Raw genomic sequence first — 27,290 nt, forward strand, 5'->3', positions numbered from 1 at the left:
CCACTTCCGGAAGAAAGTACGGCGCGCGGCGAGGCTCATTCCCCGCCACAGCCTGCGCGAACGGACAGAGGGGCAGTTCGCAGAGGGGCAAATTACCCATCCGTGCTGTACGCTGAGGTGTGTGCGGTGCCCTCGCCGGGTCGCCTGCTACTTCGTCATCGCTGTCTTCCAGAGCCAGCCTTTCAGGCCTGAACCCCAGGCCCGAGGCCGTGCCGCCATGGACTTCTCCAAGTTCCTGGCTGACGACTTCGACGTGAAGGAGTGGATCAATGCGGCCTTCAAGGCTGGCCCCAAGGAGGCCGCGGCCGGGAAGGCGGACGGCCACGCGGCCACGCTGGTGATGAAGCTGCAGCTGTTCATCCAGGAGGTGAACCACGCCGTGGAGGGTGAGCCGCGGGCGGCGGCCGCAGTCTTGTAATTGCGCCCGGGGAGTCAGCTCGGTGCCCGCCCCGCCTTGAACACCTGCCGATTTGGGGAGTTTGTTTTCCACCTCTGGCAGTGCCACGAAATCGCCTTTAAAACTTAGAGGAGTGAATGTTGAGAGCGTTAAATAATTGTCAGGATAGTGAAAGTTTGGGAATGACACCTGTCTGCCAAGGAAGATGGGCCGGCCCGAATGGAGCCGTTAAATTTTTTATTTATTTTTTTTTTTTTACTATTTATTTATCTGAAAGGCAGAGTTTCAGAGAGGGGAAGAGGGAGAGAGAGAGTGATCTTCGATCCGCTGGTTCACTCCCCAGATGGCTGCAGTGGCCAGGGCTGGGCCAGGGCCACAGCCAGGAGCCACAAGCTTCTTCCAGGGCTCCCACGTGGGTCCAGGGGTCCAGGGACTTGGACCACCCTCCACTGCTTTCCCAGGTGCATTAGCCCTGAACTCCAGGAAATGGAGGCGGCCGATCAAGGCCCAAGTACTAAGTCCTTGCCACTCAGGAGCCAGACTAAGATTGAGTTCCTGATTTTGGCCTGGCTCAGCCCCAAAATAGAAGAGGGGTGTGTGTGTGTGTGTGTCTCTGTGTGTGTAGTCTAAATAAATAAATGTTAAAAAGAAGATGGAGAGCTTAAGAAAATAAGAGAAGGGGCTGGTGCTGTGGCATAGTATGTAAAATATCCGCTTGTAGCACCAACATCCCACATGGGCACTGGTTCGAGTCCTGGCTGCTCCACTTCCAATCCAGCTCCCTGCTGATGGCCTGGGAAAGCAGAAGAAGATGGCCCAAGTCCTTGGGCCCCTGCACCCACATGGGAGACCCGGAAGAAGCTCCTGCCTCCTGGCTTCAGATCGGTGCAGCTCTGGCTCTGCAGCCATCTGGGGATGGAAGACCTCTCCCTCTGTCTATAACTCTGCCTCTCATAAATAAATAAATCTTAAAAGAAAAATGAAAGAAATGGGTACTGAGGATGAGAACTTTACTTTTCTTCGGCTGCTGCCGGTGGGGAAGACGTGTACACAGTTCTGTTACAGTGAGAGGTGGCTTTGCGGAGCGTGGAACCTGGAGCTCTGAGGGCTGGCGGGAGGTAGCAGTCACCTCCTAGCTGGGAGAATTGTATAGGGCTTTCCCCACAGCGGGCCTCAAAGGCAGACTTCATCTGGCAAAGGGAGGGCATTGGTAAAAGTGGGCCAGTTACTGTTCTAAGTGCTTTAGGTGTGAAACTGTGTTTCCTCCTTGCCTCTCCCTGCCTCTGCCCCCTCCCCTGGTAATACTTAGCAATGAGTGTCAGGTGGTAAGGGACGTCACAATGGTGGACATTTAGTGGACAGACCCAGCAGTGTTTAATGTCCTGTGATACTTCGCACAGTCCTGCACATTGCACTGTTGTCCTGGGCAGAATGTTAATTTTGGGGCATGATTATCTAATTTAAACCTAAGAGTAATTCTTTTAAAAAAGATTTATTCATTTGAGAGGCAGAGTTACGGGGTGGGGAGAGGGGGTTGAGGCGGAGAGAGAAAGGTCTTCCATCTGCTGCTTCATTTCCTAAATGGCCACAACAGCCAGGACTGGGCCAGGCCAAAGGCAGGAGCCTGGCGCTTCATCCTGGGCTGTCACGTGGGTGCACTGCTCAAGCACCTTGGCCGTCTTCGGCTGCCTTCCCAGGTTGGAAGTAGTGCACCCGGGACTTGAACCAGCAGCCAATTGGGATACTGCCTGCAGGCAGGGGCTTAACTGGCTATGCCATAACACCGGTCCCAAGGATGATTCTTGAGATAGGCACTGTTGTTATTCCTACTGCATAGCTGAGTCCAAGAGCAGTAATTTGCCCAGTGGCATATTGCTCACGAGTAGGGGAGCCTGGATTTGAACCCAGGGAAACTGGTTCCAGAGCCCAAGCTCGTTGTTTTTTTATTTGAGAGGCGGCAGCGAAGGAGGATCTGCTGCTTCATTTCCCAAATGCCAGGCGCCCCAGATTCAACCAAGGTCTCTCACACGGCCGGCTGGAACCCGACCACTTGAGCCATGCCCTGCTGCCTCCCAGAATCCCCGTTAGTAGGAAGGTGGACTCGGGAACCAGAGCTGATTATCAAACCTAGGTGCTCAGAGAAGAGACCCAGGCTCTAAACCGCTAGGACAAATGCCCACTTCTGTGTTTTTTTTTTCTTCTTTTTTTTCAAGATTTATTTATTTTACTTGAAAGAGTTACACAGAGAGAGAAGGAGAGAAAGAGAGAGAGAGGTCTTACATCCGCTGGTTCACTCCCCAGTTGGCCGCAACGCCAGAGGTGGTGCGCTCATCCGAAGCCAGGAGCCAGGAGCTTCTTCTGGGTCTCCCACACGGCTGCAGGGAGGGGCCCAAGGACTTGGGTCATCTTCTACTGCTTTCCCAGGCCATAGCAGAGAGCTGGATTGGAAGTGGAGCAGCCGGGACTCAAACCGGCACCCATATGGGATGCCAGCACTGCAGGTGGTGGCCTTACCCACTAAGCCACCTTGCCAGCCCCTCCCACTTCTGTTTGTTTAGATAACGTTTACATGCATGGATCTTATCTGAGGAGTTTGAACAAATGTATTGAGCTACGCTGCTGTCACCCCCTAAAATCTTCCCATGCCCCTTTGCGCTGGAATCTGGTCTTTACCCTTGCAGGGGCAGCCATGGGACATGGTAGCCTTTAGAACGGGTACAGGAGTGGGCTGAAGTTTGCAGGGCTGAGGGGAGGGAAGAGAGGCACGCAGGGAGCCAGCCCAGACCGGAAGTGTGATTCCGAGGTTTCTCGGGCTGGAGACCTGGCTGGGGCCTCAGCAGTGCTGTGAAAGTCAGGGAGGTACCTGCCCACTGAAGACCCCTTTGTGGTTCTTTGTTTCCTATCTTGGGAACCTTATGTGGGGTCAGATTGTTATTTTGTGGTGGAGGTGGATGAGCAGGTCCTGGGAGTTCATTGTCAAGATGCTCAGGTGCCATGGAGCACACTGGGCGGGGTGGAGGGTGGGCAGAGACAAGGTGCAGCTTCCACCCGGTGTGCTGGGGGGAGGGGAGGAAGACCTCGGACTTGTTTGGATGGGGTTTACTGCTAACCTTCCTAACCCCAGATCACACAGCACGGTCTGCAAAGATTTTCAAATTGTGTTCTGCTGTTAGACATCTGTTAACCACGTCCACATTCCCTGACCTCACACCGTGCCTACTGAGTGGAAACCTCGGACAGGTGGCCTTGGCACCTACATTTGCATCTGAACTCCATTCTAGCTGACACCGGAGGCCTGTGGGCCACATTTTGAAAAGACCACAGAACAGCATTGCTGCTTTTTCGTCATCCTGTATAACTGCCCTCAGAAAGGTTTTGTACTGTGAGCGGCCACCCGCCATCAGGGATGGCACAGTTTACGGAAGGGCTGCGTGAAGAAGCCACTCGCGTGCCTCTCCTTGGCACACCCCCATGCAGCCCACGCGGCGGGCCTCCGTGCTGCAGTTCAGATCTAGGGCTACGATGGTTTTTTAAAAAGAGATTTATTTGAATGTCAGAGTTACAGAGGGAGACCTTCCGTCCGCTGGTTCACTCCACAAATGGCCACAACGACCAGGGCAGGGCCAGGTTGAAGCCAGGAGCTTCTTCTAGGTCTCGCACGTGGGTGCAGAGGCCCAAACACTTGAGCCATCTTGTGCTACTTCCCAGGCCATAAGCTGGGAGCTGGATCAGAAATGGAGCAGCCAGGACAGCAACCAGTGCCCATATGTGGTGCCAGGCGTCACAGGGGGCACTTTACCTGCTGTGTCACGATGCTGGCACACAGGGGTGAGGCAGGGGAGCAGCGAAGGAACAGTCTAGTCGATCTCAGTGTGCGGGCCTGCCACCAGCAGCAGTTAGGCATGGGCATCGTGGGCCTCCTCCCGCACCCACTGAATGAGAAACTTGGGGTGATTCCAGAATGTTCACCACTGGACTAACTGGAGACCCCTTAGTGTTTATTTCCTTCAGCCTGCTCCCGGGGCCTCTGGCTCATCCCTGGGCCACCGCCCGCACACCCTCAGATTCTCTGAAACTTGTACAGCGTCTTGGCTCAGTCTCACTCGTCCTGTTGTCACGTTCTACAGTTACGGCAGCCGCAGCGCCCAGGGGGCGCCAGAAGTGTATGGGCAGTTCAACCCGACATTAATCAGTGACGTGGACAAGGTTGCTCTCGCCTGTAGCTCAGGCGTGTCCCTGTCCCTGCGCTCGGCCCCACCCCCAAGAGGTCAGTTTGGTTCAGGATGGGACAGAACCCTTGGGGAAGTCAGGGGCCACAGTTTATACTTTAGCATTGGAAAACTTCCTGGGCAGCTGGGATTTCAAAGCAGGAACCTTCCGTTCACAGTGTCACCCGCTGATGTCTCCACTGGGCTTGTGGAAATGTCACATGGTGACTCACACGTATTTTTCTCTTTTTTAAAGATTTTATTTATTTTTTAAAAGTTACACAGAGAGAAGGAAAGGCAGAGAGAGAGAGAGAGAAAGAGAGAGAGAAAGAGAAAGAGTGAGTCTTCCATCCACTGGTTCACTCCCCAACTGGCCGCAACGGCTGGAGCTGCACTGATCCGAAGCCAGGAGCCAGGAGCTTCTTCTAGGTCTCCCATGTGAGTGCAGGAGCCCAAGGACTTGGGCCATCTTCTTCTGCTTTCCCAGGCTACAGCAGAGAGCTGGATTGGAAGTGGAGCAGCTGGGACTCAAACCGGCGCCCATATGGGATGCCGGTGCTTCAGGCGGTGGCTTTACCTGCTACACCACAGAGCCAGCCCCGAAAGACATTTTCAAAGGCTATCCGTCAAAGGAATCTCTTTTTTCTTCTCAACATTGGGTGGTCCTTTGAAATAACACTCTCCTTCACTATCCAGTAATGAGGAAAACTAAGTATATTCCTAAAAAAAAGTGTTGCACTTAGCAGAAAAATAGCCTAGAGGGGTCAGTGCTGTGGCGTAGTGGGTAAAGCTGCCGCCTACAGTGCCGGTATCCCATATGGGCTCCGGTTCAAGTCCCAGCTGCTCCACTTCCAATCCAGCTCTCTGCTATGGCCTGGGAAAGCAGTAGAAGATGGCCCAAGCACTTGGGCCCCTGCACCCACGTGGGAGACCTGGAGGAAGCTCCTGGCTCCTGGCTTCGGATCAGTGCAGCTCTGGCCATTGCAGCCAACTGGGGAGTGAACCAGCAGATGGAAGACCTCTCTCTCTCTCTCTCTCTCTTTCTCTCTCTGCCTTTCCTTCTCTCTCTGTAACTCTGACTTTCAAATACATAAATAAATCTTTTTAAAAAAGCAAAATAGCCTAGAAAAAGCTCAAAAATATGGAAACAGGAGAAAAAAGAATATGGAAATTGGAGGAAAAAAAACATAAGGAATTCTGGGAAGGAGACATCAATTTGGTCCCGGCTCCTGAGGTGTGGCGTGAGTTACTTAACCTCTCTGCGCCTCCGCTTCCTCCTCAGTGAGAAGCTGGTGATGACTGTGTGGATGTTAAGTGAGACGGGGCCTGGGGGGCTCCCTGGGCAGGGCTGGCACGCGCCCAGACTCTTTCTTGCAGAGGGTGTTACAGCTTCCCTCGCCCTGGGAAACAGCCGGGGTCGGGTCAGCTTGACGGTCCGTTCCTTGTTAAGGCTAAGGCGGCCCTCTCCCTGGCAAGGACGTGGCCCCAGCGAGGCAACCTCACAGCACCCGTCCCCTGGGCTGCCCCACGTTTTGCACAGGCCCCGGAGACTGTGGTTGGGAATGATTTCGGGAGAGTTTCCTCGCTGTGGTCTCATTTGTCTCCTGTTCCTCGCTGGTGGCCGTTCTGCTTGTCACCTGTTGTGCCACTCTGGATTTTTTTTTCTTTTTCTGTAGAAACAAGTCACCAAGCCCTTCAGAACATGCCCAGAGTGCTCCGTGACGTCGAGGCCCTTAAACAGGAGGCGTCTTTCCTGAAAGAACAAATGATTCTTGTCAAGGAGGACATTAGGAAATTTGAGCAGGACACATCACAGTCCATGCAGGTATTGGCACCTGTCCTGAATGTTAGATTCTTGATCCTGGAAGATCTTCCCTCTCCTAAGGCGCTTAGAACAGCACATCACAGGAGGCCCATCTTAACTCGGAAAAATTCTTGTCAATGTTTATTTTTATTTATTTTCATCCACTTGAAAGGCAGAGAGAGAGAGAGGAAAAAAAAAATCTGTTCATACCCCAAATACCTGCAACAGTCAGAACTAGGTCTGGCTGAAGTCCAGAACCTAGAACTCTATCCGGGTTTCCCATGGGTGGCAGGGCCCCAAGCGCTTGAGCCGTCATCGGCTGCCTCCCAGAATGCCTTAGCAGGAAGCTGGATCAGAGGGGGAGTAGCTAGGATTTGAGCCGGCACTCAGATCTGGGCTGTATGTGTGCCAAGTGGTGGCTGAGCCTGCTGAACCACGACCCCAACCCAGAATCCTGCTCAGCATTTACACGACCTCCTTGCTGTGTTCTTTCAGCTTAGTCACCCCTTCAGCAGGTGCTGCAGTCAGGTGACCGGTGGTTTGGGGGTGCAGAGGCTCCCTAAAGACAGGAGGAGCGGGCCATGACGCTTGTTTCCAGTCACTGCAGGAAGGAGCAGAGTCAGGATCTGCCTCGGTTTCTCGCCTCCCTTTCCCCGCAGGTGTTGGTGGAAATCGATCAGGTCAAGTCCAGAATGCAGCTGGCTGCCGAGTCTCTGCAGGAAGCAGACAAGTGGAGCACCCTGAGCGCCGACATCGAGGAGACCTTCAAGACTCAGGTAGGTCTCCTGTTTAGGGGACGTTGTGGCATTCATCTAGGCAGGGCCTTAAGGAGCGGAGAAGGCAAGGTAGCCACTGATCAGACCGCAGGGGAGCCCCAGTAGCAGCACACGGAAACCTTTCCCACACCGGGAAGGCAAGATGCGGCCCGGCTCCGACTTCTGCCCGTTTTGCCTGCCGGGAGAGTGAGTTCAGAAGCCTCAGAGAGGACGGGGCTGGGCGAGGGCGTGGAACAGGGGTAGAGAGGCCTCACCCACGGTGGGACCCTGGCAAAGCCCCAGGGCTGCAGAGGAAATCACGGTGCCTTTGAGGCCTGCCAGGAAGGAGATGATGTGAGACGATGTCCGGTGAAAAGCTGTTCCAGTTGTGGGACAAAACAAATTACTGCTCATCTCTTTGCCTTAAAAAAAATTTATAAAGTTTTTTTTTTGATATTTAAAATATGTATTTATTTCAGAAAACTGTGTGTAGTGAATTAATTTTTTTGGTGTGCAGTACCTGGAGTTCTGACAGATTGATCGAGTCGGGTAACCACAGTCACAGGCAAGCTGCAGAGTGTCCACTGCGACTCCCCTCATGCCGCAGCCTTGTCATCAACCCTCCCCCACCCCCGCCTCTGACCCCTTCTCCACCCCTGGAGTTTTGTCTTTTCCAGAGTGTCTTATAAGTAAATCAGCCCTGCAGTGACTCGGACAGAACCTCTAGGATCTGCAGTATCTCACTTGTTTCTCTTAGTTCCTCAACAGAATTGTGTTGCGTGGATGCACCACAGTTTGCTTATGTGTTCCCCAGGTGACAAGCATTTAGGTTCTTCCTGTTTGTGATGATTATGGATAAATATTACCAGAAATTCTACAAACATTCATAAAACAGTTTTTTTTAAATAAAGATTTATTTGTTTATTTATTTGAAAGGCAGAGTTACAGAGAGAGAGATCTTCCATCCGTTGGTTCACTCCCCAAATGACTGCAATGGTCGGACCTAGGCCGATCTGAAGCCAGGATCCTGCAGATTCTTCCAGGTCCCCCCCGCAGGTGCAGGGGCCCAAACACTTGGGCCCTATTCTACTGCTTTCCCAGGCCATAGCAGAGAGCTGGATCGGAAGTGGAGCAGCCGGTACTTGAACCAGCCCCACATGGGTTGCTGGCACTGCCCATAAGGGCTTTAACCCACTGAGCCATAGTGTCTGCCCCCATAAAACAGGTTTTGATGAGAAGATAAGTTTTTACTTCACTAAAGTAAAGACTTAGGAATGGAATTGTTGGGTTATGTGATAAATATATGTTTATAAGAAATTACCCAACTATTTATTTGAAGATTTATTTATTTATTTGGAAAGCAGAGTCACTCGGGGTTAGGGGGGAGGTCTTCCATCCGCTGATCCACTCCCCAAATGGCCGCAGCGGCCGGAGCTGGCCTCATCCAAAGCCAGGAACCAGGAGCTTCTCCAGACCTCTCACGTGGGTGCAGGGGCCCAAGCACATGTTCCATCATCTGCTGCTTTCCCAGGCGCATCAGCAGGGAGCTGGATTGGAAGTGGAGCAGCCAGGAATCAAACTGGTGCCCATACGGCTCCATAGCTTTACCCACTACACCACAGTGCCTCACCTTCCAATGTTTTCTTTATTTTTATTTTTTATATTTATTTATATAAAGGGAACAGATTTCAAGTATTTCATATATATGGTTTTAAGAGGATAATGATACTTCCCATTGTACCCTCCTCCCTCACTTCTACCCTCCCTCCTCCTCTTCTTTTTCTTTTAGTTTTTACAATGGCATACTTTCAGTTTTCTTTATTATCACAAGTAAAATTTTTTTTAAAGTTATATATGCATGTGGGAAAACATTCAGTAACCAGGAATAAACTGTGAAAAATAAGGTTTTTTTCTAACCCGGACCCTCCAGTCCCCTAATTTCTGATTCGCAGACACACCCCGTTGTCAGCTTCATGCCTTCCTTCCGGGTAGGAGCACATGTAGCTGGGCCCTGCTCTTTTTCTCCCTCAAACAATGGCGCACCGTGGATGCCGTTGGCAGCGTTTTTCACTCTGTACTGTATCTTCTTTTATTTATTTATTTATTTTTTGACAGGCAGAGTGGATAGTGAGAGAGAGAGACAGAGAGAAAGGTCTTCCTTTACCGTTGGTTCACCCTCCAATGGCTGCTGCGGCTGGCGCACCGCACTGATCTGAAGCCAGGAGCCAGGTGCTTCTCCTGGTCTCCCATGCGGGTGCAGGGCCCAAGTACTTGGGCCATCCTCCACTGCACTCCCGGGCCACAGCAGAGAGCTGGCCTGGAAGAGGGGCAACCGGGACAGAATCCGGTGCCCCAACCGGGACTAGAACCTGGTGTGCCGGCGCTGCAAGGCAGAGGATTAGCCTATTGAGCTGCAGCGCCGGCCCTGTATCTGCTGTTCTACATCAGTTAGCACTGTCTTATCCCATTTAGTTTCTGACAGTTTAGTTGATCCAGGCTTCCTATATGTAAGTTACAAACACTATTGGATTCCCTGTGCATGTGTATGGGAGAGAATATATTTAAATATCATGTCTGATTTCCATGGAAAACTACCGAGAGATAGAAGTTTTCTCCCTCTTCTGTCTGGAGACTCAGAACTAACTGCCCATAAGTTCTAGAGGCTCAGAACTGCCGGGACTCAGGCTAGGCCCTTCAAGTTCATTCTTTGTGTCCAAGGCCATCCCGTTTACTTTTTCTCAGGGCCTGCCTGTCTGGGTTGGTGGTGGCGTTTTCCATCGGGCCTCTGTGCTCTTCTAATCCTTTGCTCCTGGGACCAGACAACAGCACCCAGGGTCTCCTTCCTTTTTCCTCCACCCTGTGGCTCTTCCATCCACATGTCCCGCTGTGAGCACTCCGACTGTGGCCCGCCGTGCCTCATGCTCACTTCTCTGCCCACGCCAGCTGCCCTCCCCTTTGCTGTGCCTCCAGGTGCAGCCCACGCGCTGCCTCCTCCAGAGCCCTCTCTGCTGGCTCCTCGCCTGTCATGCGCAGAACTGACTGCTCCCTAACCTGTGCTCCTGTGACACCTGAGCCATCTTCTTAACCAGTGTTGCAATCTCTCTGTCCCAGTGCACATAAATAACCGCTCTTTATCCTGGTCTTTTTAAAAGGACATAGCTGTGATTTCTGCCAAGCTCACGGGCATGCAGAACAGCTTGGCGATGCTTGTGGACACCCCAGACTACTCCGAAAAATGTGTGCACTTGGAGGCGCTGAAGAACAGGCTGGAGGCCCTGGCCAGTCCCCAGATCGTGGCCGCGTTCACCACGCAGTCTGTGGGTGAGTGTGGGCCGTTTCTCATCTCCAGAAGGGGAAAGCTTTGGAATGCCTTGATCGTCATTAAATTACGTGGATTGCCAGAAAATCTGTCATGTTGAGATACTTGCTTTCAGCATTCTCTATGAAACTTTTGAACATTCAGCAAAGTTGCACCAAGTGCAGTGAACACACCATCTGGGTTCTACCATCAGCATTTGCCACGTTCGATTTACCCTGTGTCTACCAACCCATCCATCCGTTCATGCAGCCATTGATCCGTTTTATTTCCAAGTGAGCTGTAGAAGTCAGTGCACTTCACTGCTGAGCACTTCAGTTTTCATATCGATAACTGAAGCTCAGTGTTGGTTTATGGTTCTTTTATTTTTGAGGTAAAATTTATATTAGAGAAATGCACATTCTTTGCTCTTGGTGAGTTTTGACTCCCTCAAGGACACTATGGTGTGGGCATTTGGCACACGGGTGAAGATGCCATCGGAGTGCCTGGGTTCCAGGACCAGCTCTGCTTTCAATTCAGCTTCATGCTAATGTCCACCCTGGGAGGCAGCACGTAGCGGGGTCCCTGCTACCCATGTGGGAGACCCTGAGCCAGCCCCAACTCTTGCAGATGGGAGGACGCCCTCCCTTTCAAATAATAAAATAAATAAAAATTTTGTCAAAAGAACATTATGATGTACATATTTTCCAACAAATAAGTTTGTCTAATGCTTCCTGTCTTTTTCATCCACAAAACGGTTAAAAACGAAGCAGCAGCAGCAGGGCTGTTTTTTTACTTCTGCAGCTTTTTTGATTGACAGAATGCAGTGTGTATCCACTAATTCTGTTTTCCTTCCATCTGCTTGTACATATTCCATTTTATTTATCTGACAGGCAGAGAGGTCTCATCCCCTGGGTAACTCCTCAAATGCCTGCAATGGCTGGGGGCATCCAGGTCTCCTAAGAGGGCGGCAGGAACCCAGGTCCTTGACTTGCTGCTGCCCAGGCTGGGCACCAGCAGGAAGCCGGAGCTGGAAGCCGAGTAGGAACTCAGGCACTGTCATAAGGGATGCCTCACCTGCTGCCCGCGTGCCTGCCCCAGCTCGTGTGTCACGCAGGGCCTTCCGCCCTGAGCTTAACGTTCCCTGCCCTGTTCTGTTCATGTCTGCATTTTCACCCAATGCCAAGGCCTGCTGTCCGTTTCTGCTTCTCTGTTTCTCATTGTCAACAGCAGTGGGCAGTGCTGGCTTACTCTCCCGTCCTGGAAACGTTTTCCTCTCCTGGCGTCTGAGTCGGTTTTGTGTATATGGGGGTGCAATTCTGAGGGTGAAATTAAACTGTGAAACCTTCTGACATCTTAGGAATTCAGTCAGACTTTTTCAATGTTTCAGGGTGGATGAGTGTGCTGTTGTTTAAAGCTAATGCTAAATAATTATAAATATGCAGAATGTATATATAAACTCATCATATATGTAAGTATTCTAAAATTTCAGTATACGGAGTTCAACAGTACAATTTATTATTAAAAAGGACATTTTTGAGAAGAAAAGGGGTGCTTTTTTCAGCTTTATTGCGGTAAAATTAAAAATAAAAAATATCTATAAGGTATACAGCAAGATGATTTGATGTGCATTTATATTGGAAAGTGATTACCCCATCAAATTAGTTAGCAGATCTGTCACCTCACACCGTTACAATAACGTCTGTCTTATTGTGGTGAGAACACTTAAGATGTACTGTCAGCAGATTTTAAGGATATAATAATAATAATCTATAATTATAAAAACGTTTATTGCTATTTTTATTTTAAAAACAGCTACAGTCACCAGGTGCACCAGAACCCCAGAACTTCTTCATCTTACGACTGATGAAATGTAACGGTAGCAGGAAGGCTCATTTATTTAAGTGATCTTATGAATATTATAGGCATGTTAAAGGCAGATATGCATTTTCTAACTCACAGATTCCTGCCCACTGAGTTGAGATCTGGTAGCAGGTCCCAAAGTTTAGCCGGGTAACTCCACAGTAGTCACTTTTTTAAAAAAGATTTATTTATTTATTTATTTGAAAGTCAGAGTTAAAGAAAGGCAGAGTCGGCGGGGGGGGTGGTGGGGTCTCCTATCCTCTGATTCACCCCTCAAATGGTCGCAATGGCCGGAGTTGCACCGAAGCGAACCCAGGAGCCAGGAGCCTTTTCCAGGTCTCCCATGCGGGGGCAGGGGCCCAAGGACTTGGGCCATCTTCTGCTGCTTTCCCAGGCCACAGCAGAGAGCTGGATCAGAAGAGGAGCAGCCGGGACTGCTCCTTTTGGGATGCTGGCACTGCAGGTGGCAGCTTTACCCGCTATACCATGGTGCTGGCCCCACAGCAGTGTACTGGGTTTCCCAGAAGCAAAGGGAACAACACAGATATAAAAAGGTTGGGGACCTGTTAGCTATATATTTTTTTAAATTTCCTTCTTTTAAATGTAATTCTAAAGCTGTGATTCTAGATTTGGCCAGAAGGAGGCAGACATGAGCCCGCGGTGTTGCAGTGTATCAGGGACTCCCCGGCACCTGCCTCCCAGTTTTTTTATCAGGAAGCTGGAAATGGGGCAGTGCGTTTCCTCATTGCCTTTCCCCTTCGGGAAATATGTAAGAAACCACTTGCTGCTGGAGCTGTTTCTTGGCTCTCGGAGCCCATTGCTATGTGTGGAATGCTGACATGTTCCAAAGTATTTACTCATTCCTCAAACCACCAAGCGTGTGAACCTGTAGGATTCTGTGTGCTTGCTGATTCTTTGCTCCCCTCTGTGTAATCCCAGTAGGCATTTGCAAAGGGGTAACCCACTTGTCCAGGTTATCTAAAAATGCAAAATATGTGCCAGACAGCGAGGAATAGAGATGAATAAGGTCAGGTTGCCGTGCTTACGGGCCCTCCAGCTTGGTTGAGGGTAAGGCTCGGTGAGAACAAGTCCACAAGTAATTGTGTTGCCAGATGCAGAGGGGAAGCTGCCCGAGTGTGGGGGCAGTGGAGGAAGCGTCCGCAAGGGTCAGTATATGTGCAGAATCTTGAAAGATACGTGGATTAGAAAAATCATCAAAAAAAATTTCTGATGATAAAAACAATACAGGTTAGTGAGTCTCTGAAAAATAGGAAAACAAAAATGATTTGCTAGTCAACTCACAACCAGAGGTGACTATTAGTATGTTCTTCCAGTGTTTTTTCTCTTGTATACATGTGTCCTTTAGGAAAAATATAGACATTAATTTATGTAGTTTTCTCTCTCTTTCTCTCTCGGCCCCAGTTAGCAACATAGCATGAGCGTTTTCCCATGAGTCCACGATGTTGCCAAGAGATGTGCAGGGGGCAGAGGCAGCGCCTGTGCTTGAATGGCACAGGAGAGGGAATACTCGGGGACTGTCTGGGGAATAATAATTCAACCTGCCTTAGTGGCACAAGCATTGGGAAGTGGTCAGAGATGAGACCCGAGAGGAAGGCTGGGGACAGAACCGCATTTGCCTGGGGCGGGTTAAGTCATTTGTCTTCAGGGACCAAGTTCATGGCTGTTACAGTTTATAGGTGGGTCTGCCGGGAAGTGTGGCAGAGTGGGAGGGGTGTTGACGTTGGAGGTGGCTGGAGCCAGTTTTCAATCTCTGGCCTGCTCCTTGTGAGCTGTGAGAGCCCAGTGAGGTGAGAGGACCAGTCAGAGAGGAGGTGCTCGGTGCACAGTACCCCTCTCCTCTCAGACAGGTAGCTTCTGCAGTAGCTCCAGGGGCCTGATTCCTAACAGACCAGCTCCTTAACGAGTCGCTCCACGTGGGAGCTTTGGAAGAGCCCATTTGAGTGAAGCATGGATTATTTGTAAAAAGCCATGCAGCTCAGCAGATTCAGCTCAGCTAGATTCAAAGCCCAGGTGCGCAGTGTAGTCAGTTGGTTTCACTTTTCTTTTTCCTGAATTTGGTTATATTTTTAAAAGCATGTACTTGGGCCGGCGCCGCGGCTCACTAAGCTAATCCTCCACCTTGCAGCGCCGGCACACCGGGTTCTAGTCCCAGTCAGGGCGCCGGATTCTGTCCCTGTTGCCCCTCTTCCAGGCCAGCTCTCTGCTGTGGCCAGGGAGTGCAGTGGAGGATGGCCCAAGTGCTTGGGCCCTGCACCCCATGGGAGACCAGGAGAAGCACCTGGCTCCTGCCTTTGGATCAGCGCAGTGCGCCGGCCGCGGCGGCCATTGGAGGGTGAACCAACGGTAAAGGAAGACCTTTCTCTCTCTGTCTCTCTCTCACTGTCCACTCTGCCTGTGGAAAAAAAAAAAAAAAAAAAGAAAAGCATGTATTTGAAGGAGAGAGAAATCCCATCTTCTGGTTCACTCCCCCAAAGCCAGTTACCAGGAATGGGCCAAGCCAAAGTTAGGAACCAGGAGCTCCATGCAGGCCTCCCACGTGGGTGGCAGGGACCCAGCCGCTTGAGCCATCACGGTTGCCTCGCAGTCTCCATTAGCAGGAAGCTGGAATTGAGTGGAGCCAGCACGGCAGTCCCAGGCCTGCCCTGTGGGACGTGGGCATCCTAACCAGCATCTTAACCTCTAGACTGTGTGCCTACCCTCAGGTAGATTTTTTTCTCATCACCTACAATATTAAAAAAAAAAAAAAAGTTAAGTAGTGCTAAGGGGCTTACAGGGGCAGGTAAACCCTCAGCCTCTACCTCCTCATTCCCAGGCCCATTTCTAGAACCCACAGCTCAACACTCTTGGAGCTGTTTTTTTTTTTTTTTTTTCCTGGTATTTACTTCATATTTCTACATGTTAAATGTATTATTTAATTTCTTCAGATACTAATTTTAGGTGTTTCTTGACTTCATTTTGTTAGAGAGTTTTCTGTCTGTCCCTCTTCCTCTCTTTATGTGCATCTGAAATGAATGAAGTGAATACAAAATTTTAAAAATGGGGCAGGTGTTTGACACAGCAAAGTTACCACTTGGAACACCTGCACCCCACATTGGAGGGCCTGGGTTCGCGTCCTGGCTCCAGCTCCTGACCCCAACTTCCTGTTAATGCTCACGCTGGGAGGCAAAGGTGTTGGCTCAAGTTGTTCGGTCCCTGCCACTCACGTGGGAGACCTGGATTGAGTCCCCAGCTCCTGGGAACAGTCCTGGCTGCTGCCAGCGTTTGGAAAGTGAACTGACAACTGGGGGATCTCTGCTTCTGTCTCTCCCCCTCTCTCTCTAAAATAAATAAAATGAACACAAACATCAAAACATTCTTTGAACATATACCCAACTGTTAACAGTGTTTATTTTAACACATATAAGATGTAGGCAGTTGTTTCTTCTTGTTCTCTGTTTCCATTATTTCTACCATGGACCTACTGTTTCTTGATTTTTAAAAGCATGCTACTTGTAGTGCTGACAATGTGTTTAAAACAATCATTAATGGGGCTGGCGCTGTGGTGTAGTGGGCTAAGCCTCCCATATGGGTGCGGGTTTGTGTCCCGGCTGCTCCTCTTCCAATCTGGCTCTCTGCTTGTGGCCTGGGAAAGCAATAGAAGATGGCCCAAGTACTTGGGCCCCTGCACCTTCTTGGGAGACCCAGAAGAAACTCCAAGCTCCTGGCTTCCAATTGGCTCAGCTCTGGCCATTGCAGCCATTGGGGAGTGAACCAGCAGATGGAAGGCCTTTCTCTCTGTCTCTCCCTTTCTCTTTAACTCTATGTCTCAAATAAATAAATAAAATAAATCTTTAAAAAATTAAACAATTACCTGTTCCCCCTCCAAAAAAAATTAAGACAATCATTAATACACTTTTTGAGTACCTGTACCATTTATTGTGCTTGTTTCTGGAAACAGTGAAGCAAGCCAGGAAAGGTCACAGCCCTCATGGAATTTGTTTCCATGGGTGAAAAAGACAATAAGCTATTGTATAGGCATCAAAATGAAGTAAGTAGAGATTGCCATTAGTTCTATGAAGAAGACGTTACATGGACTAGCAGGGGCAACCTAATTTAGGCCGGCCGATTAGAAACCGAAAGATCATCACAGAGGCTGGTGATGTGGCACAGCAGCTTAGCCCACCCCTTGTAACACCGGCGTCCACTCTCAGGGTGCCACTTTGAGTTCCACTTCCAATGCAGCTCCCTGCTAGTGCACGTAGGAGGCAGCAGGTGATGGCCCAAGTCACTGTGTCCCTGCCACCATCTAGGAGCACTAGCTCACACACATCTGCATTTCCCCTGGTGAGTTCCTTCCCTTGGCTGCACCGGAAAACCTGATCACTGTATGCACACATCTTCTGTTGTTCCTTAGATCAGTCCAAAGCGTTTGTGAAGGTTTTCACGGAAGTGGACCGGATGCCCCAGCTCCTCGCGTACTACTACAAGTGTCACAAGGTAAGACGCTCTCAGCGGGCGATTACGGTTGTGGAATGCTCCCAATACAGGCTGCAGAATCCCCATCGTGCTCAAAGGTACAAATTCTGCGGCCCTTTTTCTTTTAGCTTGCCAGTAGGGGGTGCTGTTGGTCCAGCGTCTGGATTCATTTCCTTGCCAGGCGGAGAAGGGTCATCAGTTTGCATCACCTTTTGTACTGAGAGCTGGCTTCAGCTGCAGACTCGAAATGTTGTCTTACTCCCATTTTTGTCTTCTCAGGGAGAGGCATGTCTTAAGCTTTATCATGCCTTAAGCAAGCTGTAAGCATTGTTTATGTTTTCTTGGGATGTTGAAGTTCGGTTACAGAAAAGCTGGGCAGCCTCCCGGGATAACCTTAATGCCTTCAAGTTCAGTGCTTCTGTGTCTTTTAGCAGTAAGGACACAGAGCTTCCACACAGCCCCGTGGCCACCTCCGGGGTCTGTTCAGAAGAGTAGCGTGCCGAGTGGAAGCGCGTTTGGGGTGGGATGAAGGGTGAGGGGGATTTCTGTGTGGGAGCAAACTGTTGAAATACTTACTTAAGGTATACTAAGCTGATCTTCTGTATATTAAGATAATCGAAAATGAATCTTGATGTGAATGGAAGGGGAGAGTGAGTGGGAAAGGGGAGGGTTGTTGGTGGGAGGGACGGTATGGGGGGGGAAGCCATTGTAACCCATGAGTCGTACTTTGGAAATTTATATTCATTAAATAAAAGATAAAAAAAAAAAAAAAAAGAAAATAAACATCCAACACTTTTAGAGTCAAAAAAAAAAAAAAAAGGGTGAGGGGGAGCCCCGGGAGGGGACAGGTCCAAGTTTCAGACTATAAATTATTCTTCTGTCTTGTTAGGAAGTGGCCGAACCTCCGTGGGTACCTGATTGCCCAGGACTGGGGGGTGGGGGGACAGCCGTGAATCAGGGCCATTTGGTCAGGCAGCGTGGTGGTGTTCCCAGCAAGGTCCCTTTGTGCTACCTCTGCAGGTGCAGCTCTTAACAGCCTGGCAGGAGCTGTGCCAGAGTGACCTCCCCCTGGACCGGCAGCTCACCGGACTCTATGACGCCTTGCTTGGTGCCTGGCACTCACAAATCCAGTGGGCCACGCAGGTAACGGCTCATTTGGGTTCTAGAAAGAACAAAGCCTGTGGTGACAAGGGAGTGGGTGCCTGCCTTGGGAGGGGTCCTGCTCAGCCACAGAGCCCCAGAGAGAGCCTCCCCTTTGGCTGCCACCACCCTGGGTTGGAAAACTTCAGGGAACTCTTCAGGACTCCAGTAAGACTCCTCTTATCACTCCGACTCCTATCTTTAATGGCATCTGATGTGACAGCACTGCCTGTTGTTCAGCCAAGGAGCCTGTGGAATTCCTGAAGGCCGTTATCTTCCGATCTCAGAGCAGGAGGCCCGTCGGGGTCGGGGTCGGGGTCAGGTGGCGGTGGAGGCAAGAAGATTGTTTTTATCTTGACTTCAGGTGGAGCTTACCGGGCTCGAGGTTAGCTTTCCTCGTTCCCATGGCTTTAAAGGCGCCCCGTGACCAGGGCTGAGGAGAGACGGAGGGAAACTTTCCATCGCCGGCTCTGCCTAGGTCTCGGCTGTGTGGGGGCCGCGGGCCGCCCTGCCCTGTCCTCGTGCCAGGGGGCGCAGTCACCCTGCTGGAAGGGAGAGCCGCCTTACTTGGGAGCTGTGACTTCCTTGACTCACTGTTTATGGTGTGGCTTTTTCTTTTCCCCTGTTTCACAATTGGTCCTGAATCACTCTTCAGCTGGTCATCAGTCACCTGCTGGAATGAGCTGCATTGTAGCTGGGAGAATTCCTAGTCACAGGCCATGCCATTCAAGCCGGTGAGAGTATTTGTCTCTGTCCTGGTTTCTTTCTCCTTGAACTAAGCTAGTTGAGATTTAGGTTTTGGTTTTGGTTTTAAAAGGAGAAGAAGAAAAACAACTGCCTGGAGAAGTTTCGCAGTTTTATGTGGTCATTGGTTTTTTTCAGTGACCCTGTTTCTTCACACTCATTTATTTTCTTTTTAAGATTTATTTATTTATTTGAAAGAGTTACACAGAGAGAGAAGGAGAGGCAGAGAGAGAGAGAGAGAGAGAGTCTTCCATCCACTGGTTCACTCCCCAATTGGCCACAACGGCCGAAGCTGTGCCGATCTGAAGCCAGGAACCAGGTGCTTCCTCCAGGTCTCCCATGCAGGTGCAGGGGCCCAAGCACTTGGGCCATCTTCTACTGCTTTCCCAGGCCACAGCAGAGAGCTGGACTGGAAATGGTGCAGCCAGGACTCAAACTGGCGCCCATATGGGATGTCAGCACTGTAGGCAGCAGCTTTACCTGCTACACCACGGTGTCTCCCCTCATTTATTTATTTTTAAATGTTTTCCTGCTGTCATATGATTGCTGGTGGCTTTAAAAAACTTTTTGTTTATTTGCTTATTTTTATTTGAAAGGCACAGAATAGAGATCTAGCACTAACCAAATTTCCCCAGTTAACCAGTGCTGGGCCAAGTCAAAACTGGAAGCCCAGAATTCATCTGCATCTCCCACACGGGTGGAAGGGCCCAAGCATGTGAGCCGTCACCTGCCAGCTTCCCAGAGTGTGCAGTGGCAGGAAGCTGGGTTGGAATCAGTTGGAAGTGGTGGAGCTTGAAGCAGGCAGTCTGCGGGGATGCAGGTGTCCCCACTTCACTACCGTGCCGGACACCTGCCCCCACACTCATTTATGTGTCCTTTTCTCTTCTACCCCTGTCTCAATCTCTCTCTCTCTCTCCCTCACACACACACAAGCATACACCATATTTGTGTAGAACAGCATGCCCACTCATATGAATGCCTTTCATCGCCAGAAAGAAGAACTTGGACTTCTTACACCTATTTACTTACTTACGCTTACTCGGGCCTCATCCTCAATTTTGAAGGGTGTGAGTTTATGCTGATTCCTACCTTTGGCTCCAGGCCTGTTTCCTCTTCAGGATGGAAGCAGGGCGGATAGGCTGTCGTTGCCTGAAGTTCAGGAGAGTGCGAGAGAAGGCCAGAGGTGCCAGGGTAATGGGGTCTCCTTCACATCCCCCCCCAACCTGGTATTTTAATAGGAAAATTTCCAACATATAAATAGGTTGAAAGAATTGTGTAGTGAATACGTATAGGTACTACAAGGACCATTTTGTCATACATATTTTATCACAAATCTATCTCTTACTCTTCTTATTGTTCTTCTAAAGATGTATTTATAGGGGCTGGCATTGTGGCAAAGCTGTCATCTGCGATGCTGGCATCCCTTATGGGTGCTGGTTCGAGTCCCAGCTGCTTCACTTCCAATCCAGCTCCCTGCTGATGCACCTGGGAAAGCATCAGAGGATGGCCCAGGTGCTTGGGCCCCTGCTCCTATGTGGGAGACCCAGAGGAAGCACCTGGCTCCTGACTTTGGTCTGGCCCAGTCTGTTGCAGTCATTTGAGAAGTGAACCAGCAGATGGAGAATCTCGCTTTCCCTCTGTCTCTCCCTCACTCTCTCTGTAACTGTGCCTTTCAAATAAATAAAAATAAATCTTTAAAATAAATAAATAAAAGTGTATGTTGTCAATAAAATTGAGAACAAATGTTGTGGCAACAGATTTTTTAAAAAAATTTGTATATTTGTGCTATTTATTTAAAAGGGAGAAACAGGGGCCTGTGTTATGGCGCATTGGGTTAAAGCCCTGGCCTAAAGCGCCGGCATCCCATATGAGCACCGGTTTGAGACCCGGCTGCTCCTCTTCAATCCAGCTCTCTGCTATGGCCTGGGAAAGCAGTAGAAGATGGCCCAAGTTTTTGGGCCCCTGCACCCACGTGGGAGACCCAGAAGAAGCTCCTGGCTCCAGATTTCAGATCGGTGCAGCTCTGGCCATTGCAGCCATCTGGGGAGTTGCTCAGGACGTCTGGATTGGAGAGGCGTCAACGGTTTAGTTGTTTGATTGTTTCTCACCCTCCAGCAGAGAGACTCTAAACAGAATCTTTTTTAAAGACTTATTTATTTTATTTGAAAGGCAGAGTTATATATAGAGAGGGAGAGACAGAGACAAAGATCTTACACTTGCTGATTCACTCCCAAAAGGCTGCAATGGCCAGGACTGGGCCAGGCCAAAGCCAGGAGCTCCACCTGGGTCTCCTACATGGATGCAGGGCCCAGGGATACAGGCCATCTGCTGCTTTTCCAGGCACATTAGCAGGGAGTTGGATCAGAAATAGAGCAGCTGGAACTCGAACTGGTACCCAGATGGGATGCTGGCATCACAGGCAGTGGCCTAGCACATCACAACTCTGGCCCCTCTAAGCAGAATCTAACAGAGGATTTATTTATTTATAATAATTCTCTATGAGAATTTAAATACTTGTTTCCCATTTTGGCAGTAGTTTAAGAAAACATCCAAGTGTATTTTGGGTCTTTTTTTTTTTTTAATTTATTTTGTTTTATTTGAAAGATTTACAGAGAAGTAGAGTCAGAGAGAGAGGTCTTCCATCCCCTGGTTCACTCTCCAAATGGCTGCAACAGCCAGAGCTGAGTTGATCCAAAGCCAGGAGCCAGGAGCTTCTTCTGAGTCTCCCACGTGGATGCAGGGGCCCAAGGACTTGGACCATCTTCTACTTCTTTCCCAGGCCATAGCAGAGAGCTGGATCAGAAGTGGAGTAGCCGGGACTCAAACCAGCGCCCATATGGGATGCTGGCACTGCAGGCCGGGGCTTTAAGTCACTGCACCACAGCGCTGGCTCTATTTTGGGTCTTAAACATCCCCAACTTATAGTCAGTTACTGCCAGGTGATTCCAGTGGGTGCATTTGTGTTGATAGCCACATTATACCCACTGTGGTATGGGGGCTCCTGAGAAAAGATAAGACAGATGCAATACTGACCGGATGTAAGTGGTAGTGCCAAATGGGTGCTTTTTTATTTTTTAAGATTTATTTATTTAATTTGAAAGGCAGAGTTACAGAGACAGAGGGGGAGACAGAGAGAGAGAGCGTGCGTGAGTGCATGAGCTCTTTACCCACTGGTTTATCCCCAGATGGCCACAATGGTCAGGGCTGGGTCAGGCTGAAGCCAGGAGCCTGGAAGTCCAGCCAGGTCTCCCTTGTGGGTGACAGGGACACAAGTACGTGGGCCGTCTGCTTTTCCCCATTACTGGGGAGCTGGATCAGCAGTGGAGCAGCTGGGACAGGTGCTCACATGGGATGCCAGCATCTCAGGCAGCAGCTTAACCCTCTGCACCACAAAGCCAGCCCCCAAATGGGTGCTCTTCGTGCCTTAGCCAGTGAAGTGAGCGGCGGCGTGAGAATCCTCATCACAGAGCACGAAGTGGTGTAGGCGCCCTGAATGCCTACGAACCTGTGCTCTGGCCTTCTGATCAACGATGAGAACAGCAGTCTGGTTGCCTTAGAATATCATCCATCCTGTTATTTTGAACTTTATTGATCTTAAAGTGTTTTTATTGTACTAAAATATACATAGCATAAAATTTACTGTTTTTTTTTTTTTTTAAGATTTATTTCTTTATTTGAAAAGCAGAGTTACAGAGAGGCACAGGCAAAGGTAGAGAGAGAGGTCTTCCACCCACTGGTTCACTCCCCAGATGGCCACAATGGCTAGAGCTGCACCAATCCAAACACAGGAGCCAGGAGCTTCTTCCAGGTCTCCCATGCAGGTGCAGGGGCCCAAGAACTTGGGCCATCTTCTGCTGCTTTCCCAGTCCACAGCAGAGAGCTGGATTGGAAGGAAAGCAGCTGGGACTCGAACTGGAGCCCATGTGGGATGCCAGCACTGCAGGTAGCAACTTTACCCACTATGCCGCAGCGCCAGCCCCAAAATTTACTGTTTTAACCATCTCTTAGTATACAATCTATTGATACAAAATACTTTCACCGTGTTGATTAACTATCCCCACTATCTATTTCCAGAACTTTTTCATCATCCCAGACTGTAGCCATTGAGCAATAACTCCCATCCCATCCTCCCCCACCTGCTGGGACCTCCATTCTGCTGTCTCCATAAATATTCATATTCCAGATACCTCATAAAGGTGGATTCCTGCAGTATTTATTCCTTTCTGTCTGGCTTATTTTACTTAGCATGTTTTCAGAGATTGTGTTGTAGCATGTATCAGAATTGCACACCTTTTTTATAGCTGAATAGCACTCTGTCCATGTATATATCATATTTAGTTTATTAATCTGTTGATAGGCACATGGCGTTGCTTTTGCCTTTTGGCTATTGTGAATAATATGGCTATGAATGTGGTGTGCAAGTATCTCTGAGTCTTCATTTTTAGTTGTTTCAGGTACTTAGGAATGGCGTTGCTGGGGCGTGTTATAATTCCATGTGTAACATTTTCAAGAACCACCAAACTATTTTTTCCCCAGCAGCTTTGTTATTTATAGTCCCACCAAAAGAATTCCAATTTCTCCACATCTGTCAACACTTGCAATTATTTTTTATGTTTTAGCCATCCTATGTGTACAATAGTGTCTCATTGTGGTTTTTTTGTTTGTTTGTTTTTAGATTTATTTATTTGAAAGAGTTACAGAGAAGGGGAGAAAGAGAGAGAAAGAGAGAGAGAGAGAGAGAGAGAGAGAGAGAGAGATCTTCCATCCGCTGGTTCATTCCCCCAAATGGCTGTAACAGCCGGAGCTGGGCCGATCCTAAGCCAGGAGCCAGGAGCTTCTTCCAGGTCTTCCATGTAGGTGTAGGGGCCCAAGGACTTGGGCCATCTTCTTCTGCTTTCCCAGTCCATAGCAGAGAGCTTGATTGAAAGTGGAGCAGCTGGGACTTGAACTGGCATCCATATGGGTTGCCGGCGCTGCAGGCAGCAGCTTTACCCGCTACGCCACAGCACCGGCCCCAAGTCCAGCATTTTTTAGGAATATACTTGGCAGAGTTACAGAGAGGCAGAGAGAGATCTTCCATCCACTGATTCACTCCCCAGGTGGCCACAATGGGGCAGAGCCACACCCATCTGAAGCCAGGAGCCAGGAGCTTCTTCCAGGTCTCCTACGCGGGTGCAGGGACCCAAGAACTTGGGCCATCTTCTACTGCTTTCCCAGGCCATAGAGAGTTGGATCGGAAGTGGAGCAGCCGGGACTCGATCTGGGACACGGATGGGATGCCGGTGCTGCAGGCAGTGGCTCTATCCGCTACACCACAGCGCTGGCCCCTCCTAGTAGTGTTGAACTTTTTTTTTTTTTTTTTGCTTACTTATTTAAAGATTTATTTATTTAAAATTTATTTTATTTATTTGAAAGGCAGAGTTAAAGAGGGAGAGACATGGGGAAAGAGAGAGATCTTCCATATGCTGATTCACTCCCCAAATGACTGCAACAGCTAGGGCTGGGTCAAGCAGTAGCCAGGAGCCAGGAATTTTTATCCGGGTCTCCCACATGGGTGTAGGGGCCCAACAGACACCATATGGGATGCCGGCTTTGCAGGCAGTGGCTTAACCATTACGCCACAACTCCAGTCAAGATACTTGTCAGCCACCTGTATTATTTTCTTTGGAGAGATGTCTAGTCAAGTAATTTGCTTATTTTTGAGTTGGGTTGTTTGTTTTTATGTTATTGAATTGAGAAGTTCTTTTTATATTCTGGATATTAATCCTTTATTAGATAAATTATTTGTAAACATATTCCCTTGCTTTGTGGGTTGTCATTTCACTTTATTGATACAATCTTTTGAAGCATAGAAATTCTTGATTTTGATGTAATGCCATCTATATATTTTTTCTGTTGTTATCAATACTTTTGGTGTCATATCCAAGAAATCATTGCCAATCCAAGACTGTAAGAATTTTCCTGTGTTTTCTTCTAAGAGTTCTATAGTACTTTTCATTTTTTATTTATTTATTTTTTATTTGAAAGGGGGTGGGGAGAGATCCTATACCATTGGTTTACTTCCCAAATGCCCACACCAGCCAGTACTAAACCAAGCCAAAGCTAGGTACTGGGAACTCAATCCAGGTCCCCAACGTGGTGGCAGGGACCCAAGTAACTGAACCCTGCCTCCCAGGGTACACTCAGCAGGAAGCCGAAATTGGGAGCAAACCTGGGACTTGAACCCAGTCACCCAACATAGGATACAGGCGTCCCAAGCATGCTTGCCCTGACAGTTACATAGTGTTAGCTCTTGGATGTTGATCTACTTTAATCTAAAGTTTTATATATAGTAAGGTAAGGGTCCGGCTGCTTTCTTTTGTGTGTGGATATATCCAGTTTCCTGAGCACCATTTATTGCAAAGTCTGCTCTTTCCCCGCAAGTCTGGATATCCTTGTTAAAAATCAGTTCACTATAGATGTGTGGGTTTATTCCGTTGGTCTATATGTCTCCTCCTATGCCAGAATCAATACTGTTTTGATTACTATATCTTTGTAACTTTTGAAGTCAAGTAGTCAAGCAATTTTTTCCCCAAGATTGTTTTGGTTATTTGAGATCCCTGGAGATTTTATATGAATTTCTGGATTTTTTTATTTTTCAAAAATATACCTTCAGAATTTTAATAGAGATTGCACTGAATTTGTAGATTACTTTGGTTAATACTCAAAGCATAATGTTAAATCTCGTAATCCATGAATATGGGATGTATTGGCATTTATTTGTGTCTTTTTAAGTTTGTTTCAGCAATGTTTTGTAGTTTTCAGTATACACATCAGTCAGGTCCTTGGTTAAATTTATTCCTAAATGCTTTATTCTTTTTGATGCTATAGTGAATGGGATTGTTTTCATAATTTCCTTTTCAGATTGTTCATTTTTAGTGTGTAAAAATACAATTGATTTTTGCAGGTTGATACCATATCCTGCAACATGGCTGAATTTATTTATTGATTTTAACAGTATTTATGTAGATTCCTTAGGATTTTGTATATCTAAACCATGTCATCTGCAAACAGAGATAACTCTTTTCAGTTTGGGTACCATTTGTTGCTTTTTGTTGTCTAGTTGCTCTTGCTAGGACTCCCTCTACTGTACGAATAGAGTGGTGAAAGCAAGCGTTCTGGTCTTCAGGGAAAGCTTTTGGTCTTTCACCTTGAATGTGAAGTTAGCTGTGGGTTTTCATCTTTAGCCTTTGTCATGTGGAGGAGGTTTCCTTCTATTCCTAGTTCGTGGAGGATTTTTGTGCTGCAAGAAAGTTGACTTTTGTCAAATGCTTTTTCTGCTTCAATTGAGATGATCCTATATGTTTTCCCTTCATCCTGTTAATGTGATATATTATATGGATTCATTGTTGTATCTGGAACTGTTCTTGCGTTCCAAGTATAATCGTGTTGATGTGCCGCTGCATTCAGTGTACTGGTATTTTGTTGAAGATTTTTCTTCTGTATTCATAAGGAGCACTGATCATTGTTTCGTTACGGTGACTTTGTCTGCTTTTGGTGTCAGGATGATGCGTTAGGATCTGTATTAGTTTGCTAGTTGCTACCATAACAAAGTGCCTCGGACTGGGTAGTTTAACTAACAGAAATCAATTTTCTCATAATTCTGGAGGCTAGCAGTCTCAAGTTCAAGGTCGTTTCTCCTGAGGCCACTCTCACTGACCTGCACCAGGCTGTCTTCCCCTCCTGTGTGTCTAAGTCCTAATCTCTCATAAGGATGCCAGTTCCATGGTGTTGGATTAGACCCACCCCGATGATGTCATATCAACTTCTTTACCTCTTAAATACAGTCTAATTACTAGAGGTGAGGATTTTAACACAGGGATTTCAGGGGGACTAGTTCAGACCATAACTTACCTCCTCTTCTTCAGTTTTTTGGAAAAGTTTTAGAAGGGCTGGTGTTAACTCTTCCTTCAGCGTTGTGTAGAATTCACGAGGGAAGCCATCTGGTTCTCGTCTTTCATTTGCTGGGAGGTTCTTCATCACTGATTCAGTCTCCTTACTGGTTACAGGTCTTCTCAGTTTGTTTTTCTTCTTAAGTCAGTTTTGGTCAGTTTGTAGGAATTTGTCCATTTCATCTAAGTTATTCAGTTGGTTGGGATACAACTGTTTCTAGTGTTCTTTTTAGAATTTTCTTTATTTCTGTAAAAAATACCCCCCACTTTCACATCTGATTGTAGTCATTATTCCTCTCTCTTTTTTTCTTGATTTAAGTAAAAGATGTCAGTTTTTGTTGTTCTTTGCAAAGAACCAACTTCTGAGCTTACCGATGACTGATTTTTTTATTTTTCTATTCTTTGTTTTATTTATTCCTGCTCTCATCTTTATTATTTCCTTTCTTCTGCTAACTCTGAGTTTAGTTTGCTTCTCTTTTTCTAGCTAGCTCCTTAATTTGTGTAGTTAGCTTCTTGATTTAAGATCCTTCTACTTTTTGTTTTTATAATTTGAGAGGCAGAGAGACACACAGAAATGGGGTGGGGGGGAGGGAGAGATTGAGAGAGCACTGTCATCCATTGATTCTCTTCCCAAGTCAATCCAGATCTCCCACAGGGCTGGCAGGCACCCAGGCGCC

At 48.2% G+C, this 27,290-nt stretch overlaps 1 protein-coding gene across 1 annotated transcript in view; it reads left to right on the forward strand.

Moving 5' to 3' along the window:
• Window positions 1–17: 17 nt before the first annotated feature.
• Window positions 18–27,290, forward strand: part of COG7 (component of oligomeric golgi complex 7) — a 68,529-nt gene continuing 41,256 nt past the window's right edge. The window contains exons 1-6 of the mRNA XM_002711845.5: window positions 18–386; window positions 6,282–6,430; window positions 7,069–7,185; window positions 10,317–10,485; window positions 16,737–16,819; window positions 17,819–17,941. Coding sequence (XP_002711891.5) covers window positions 218–386; window positions 6,282–6,430; window positions 7,069–7,185; window positions 10,317–10,485; window positions 16,737–16,819; window positions 17,819–17,941 — 810 coding nt within the window. The 5' untranslated portion in view covers window positions 18–217. The remainder of the gene's footprint in view (window positions 387–6,281; window positions 6,431–7,068; window positions 7,186–10,316; window positions 10,486–16,736; window positions 16,820–17,818; window positions 17,942–27,290) is intronic.

This window comes from Oryctolagus cuniculus, chromosome 19, assembly GCF_964237555.1.
Source record: "Oryctolagus cuniculus chromosome 19, mOryCun1.1, whole genome shotgun sequence".
In the NCBI taxonomy this organism is placed as follows: Eukaryota; Metazoa; Chordata; class Mammalia; order Lagomorpha; family Leporidae; genus Oryctolagus; species Oryctolagus cuniculus.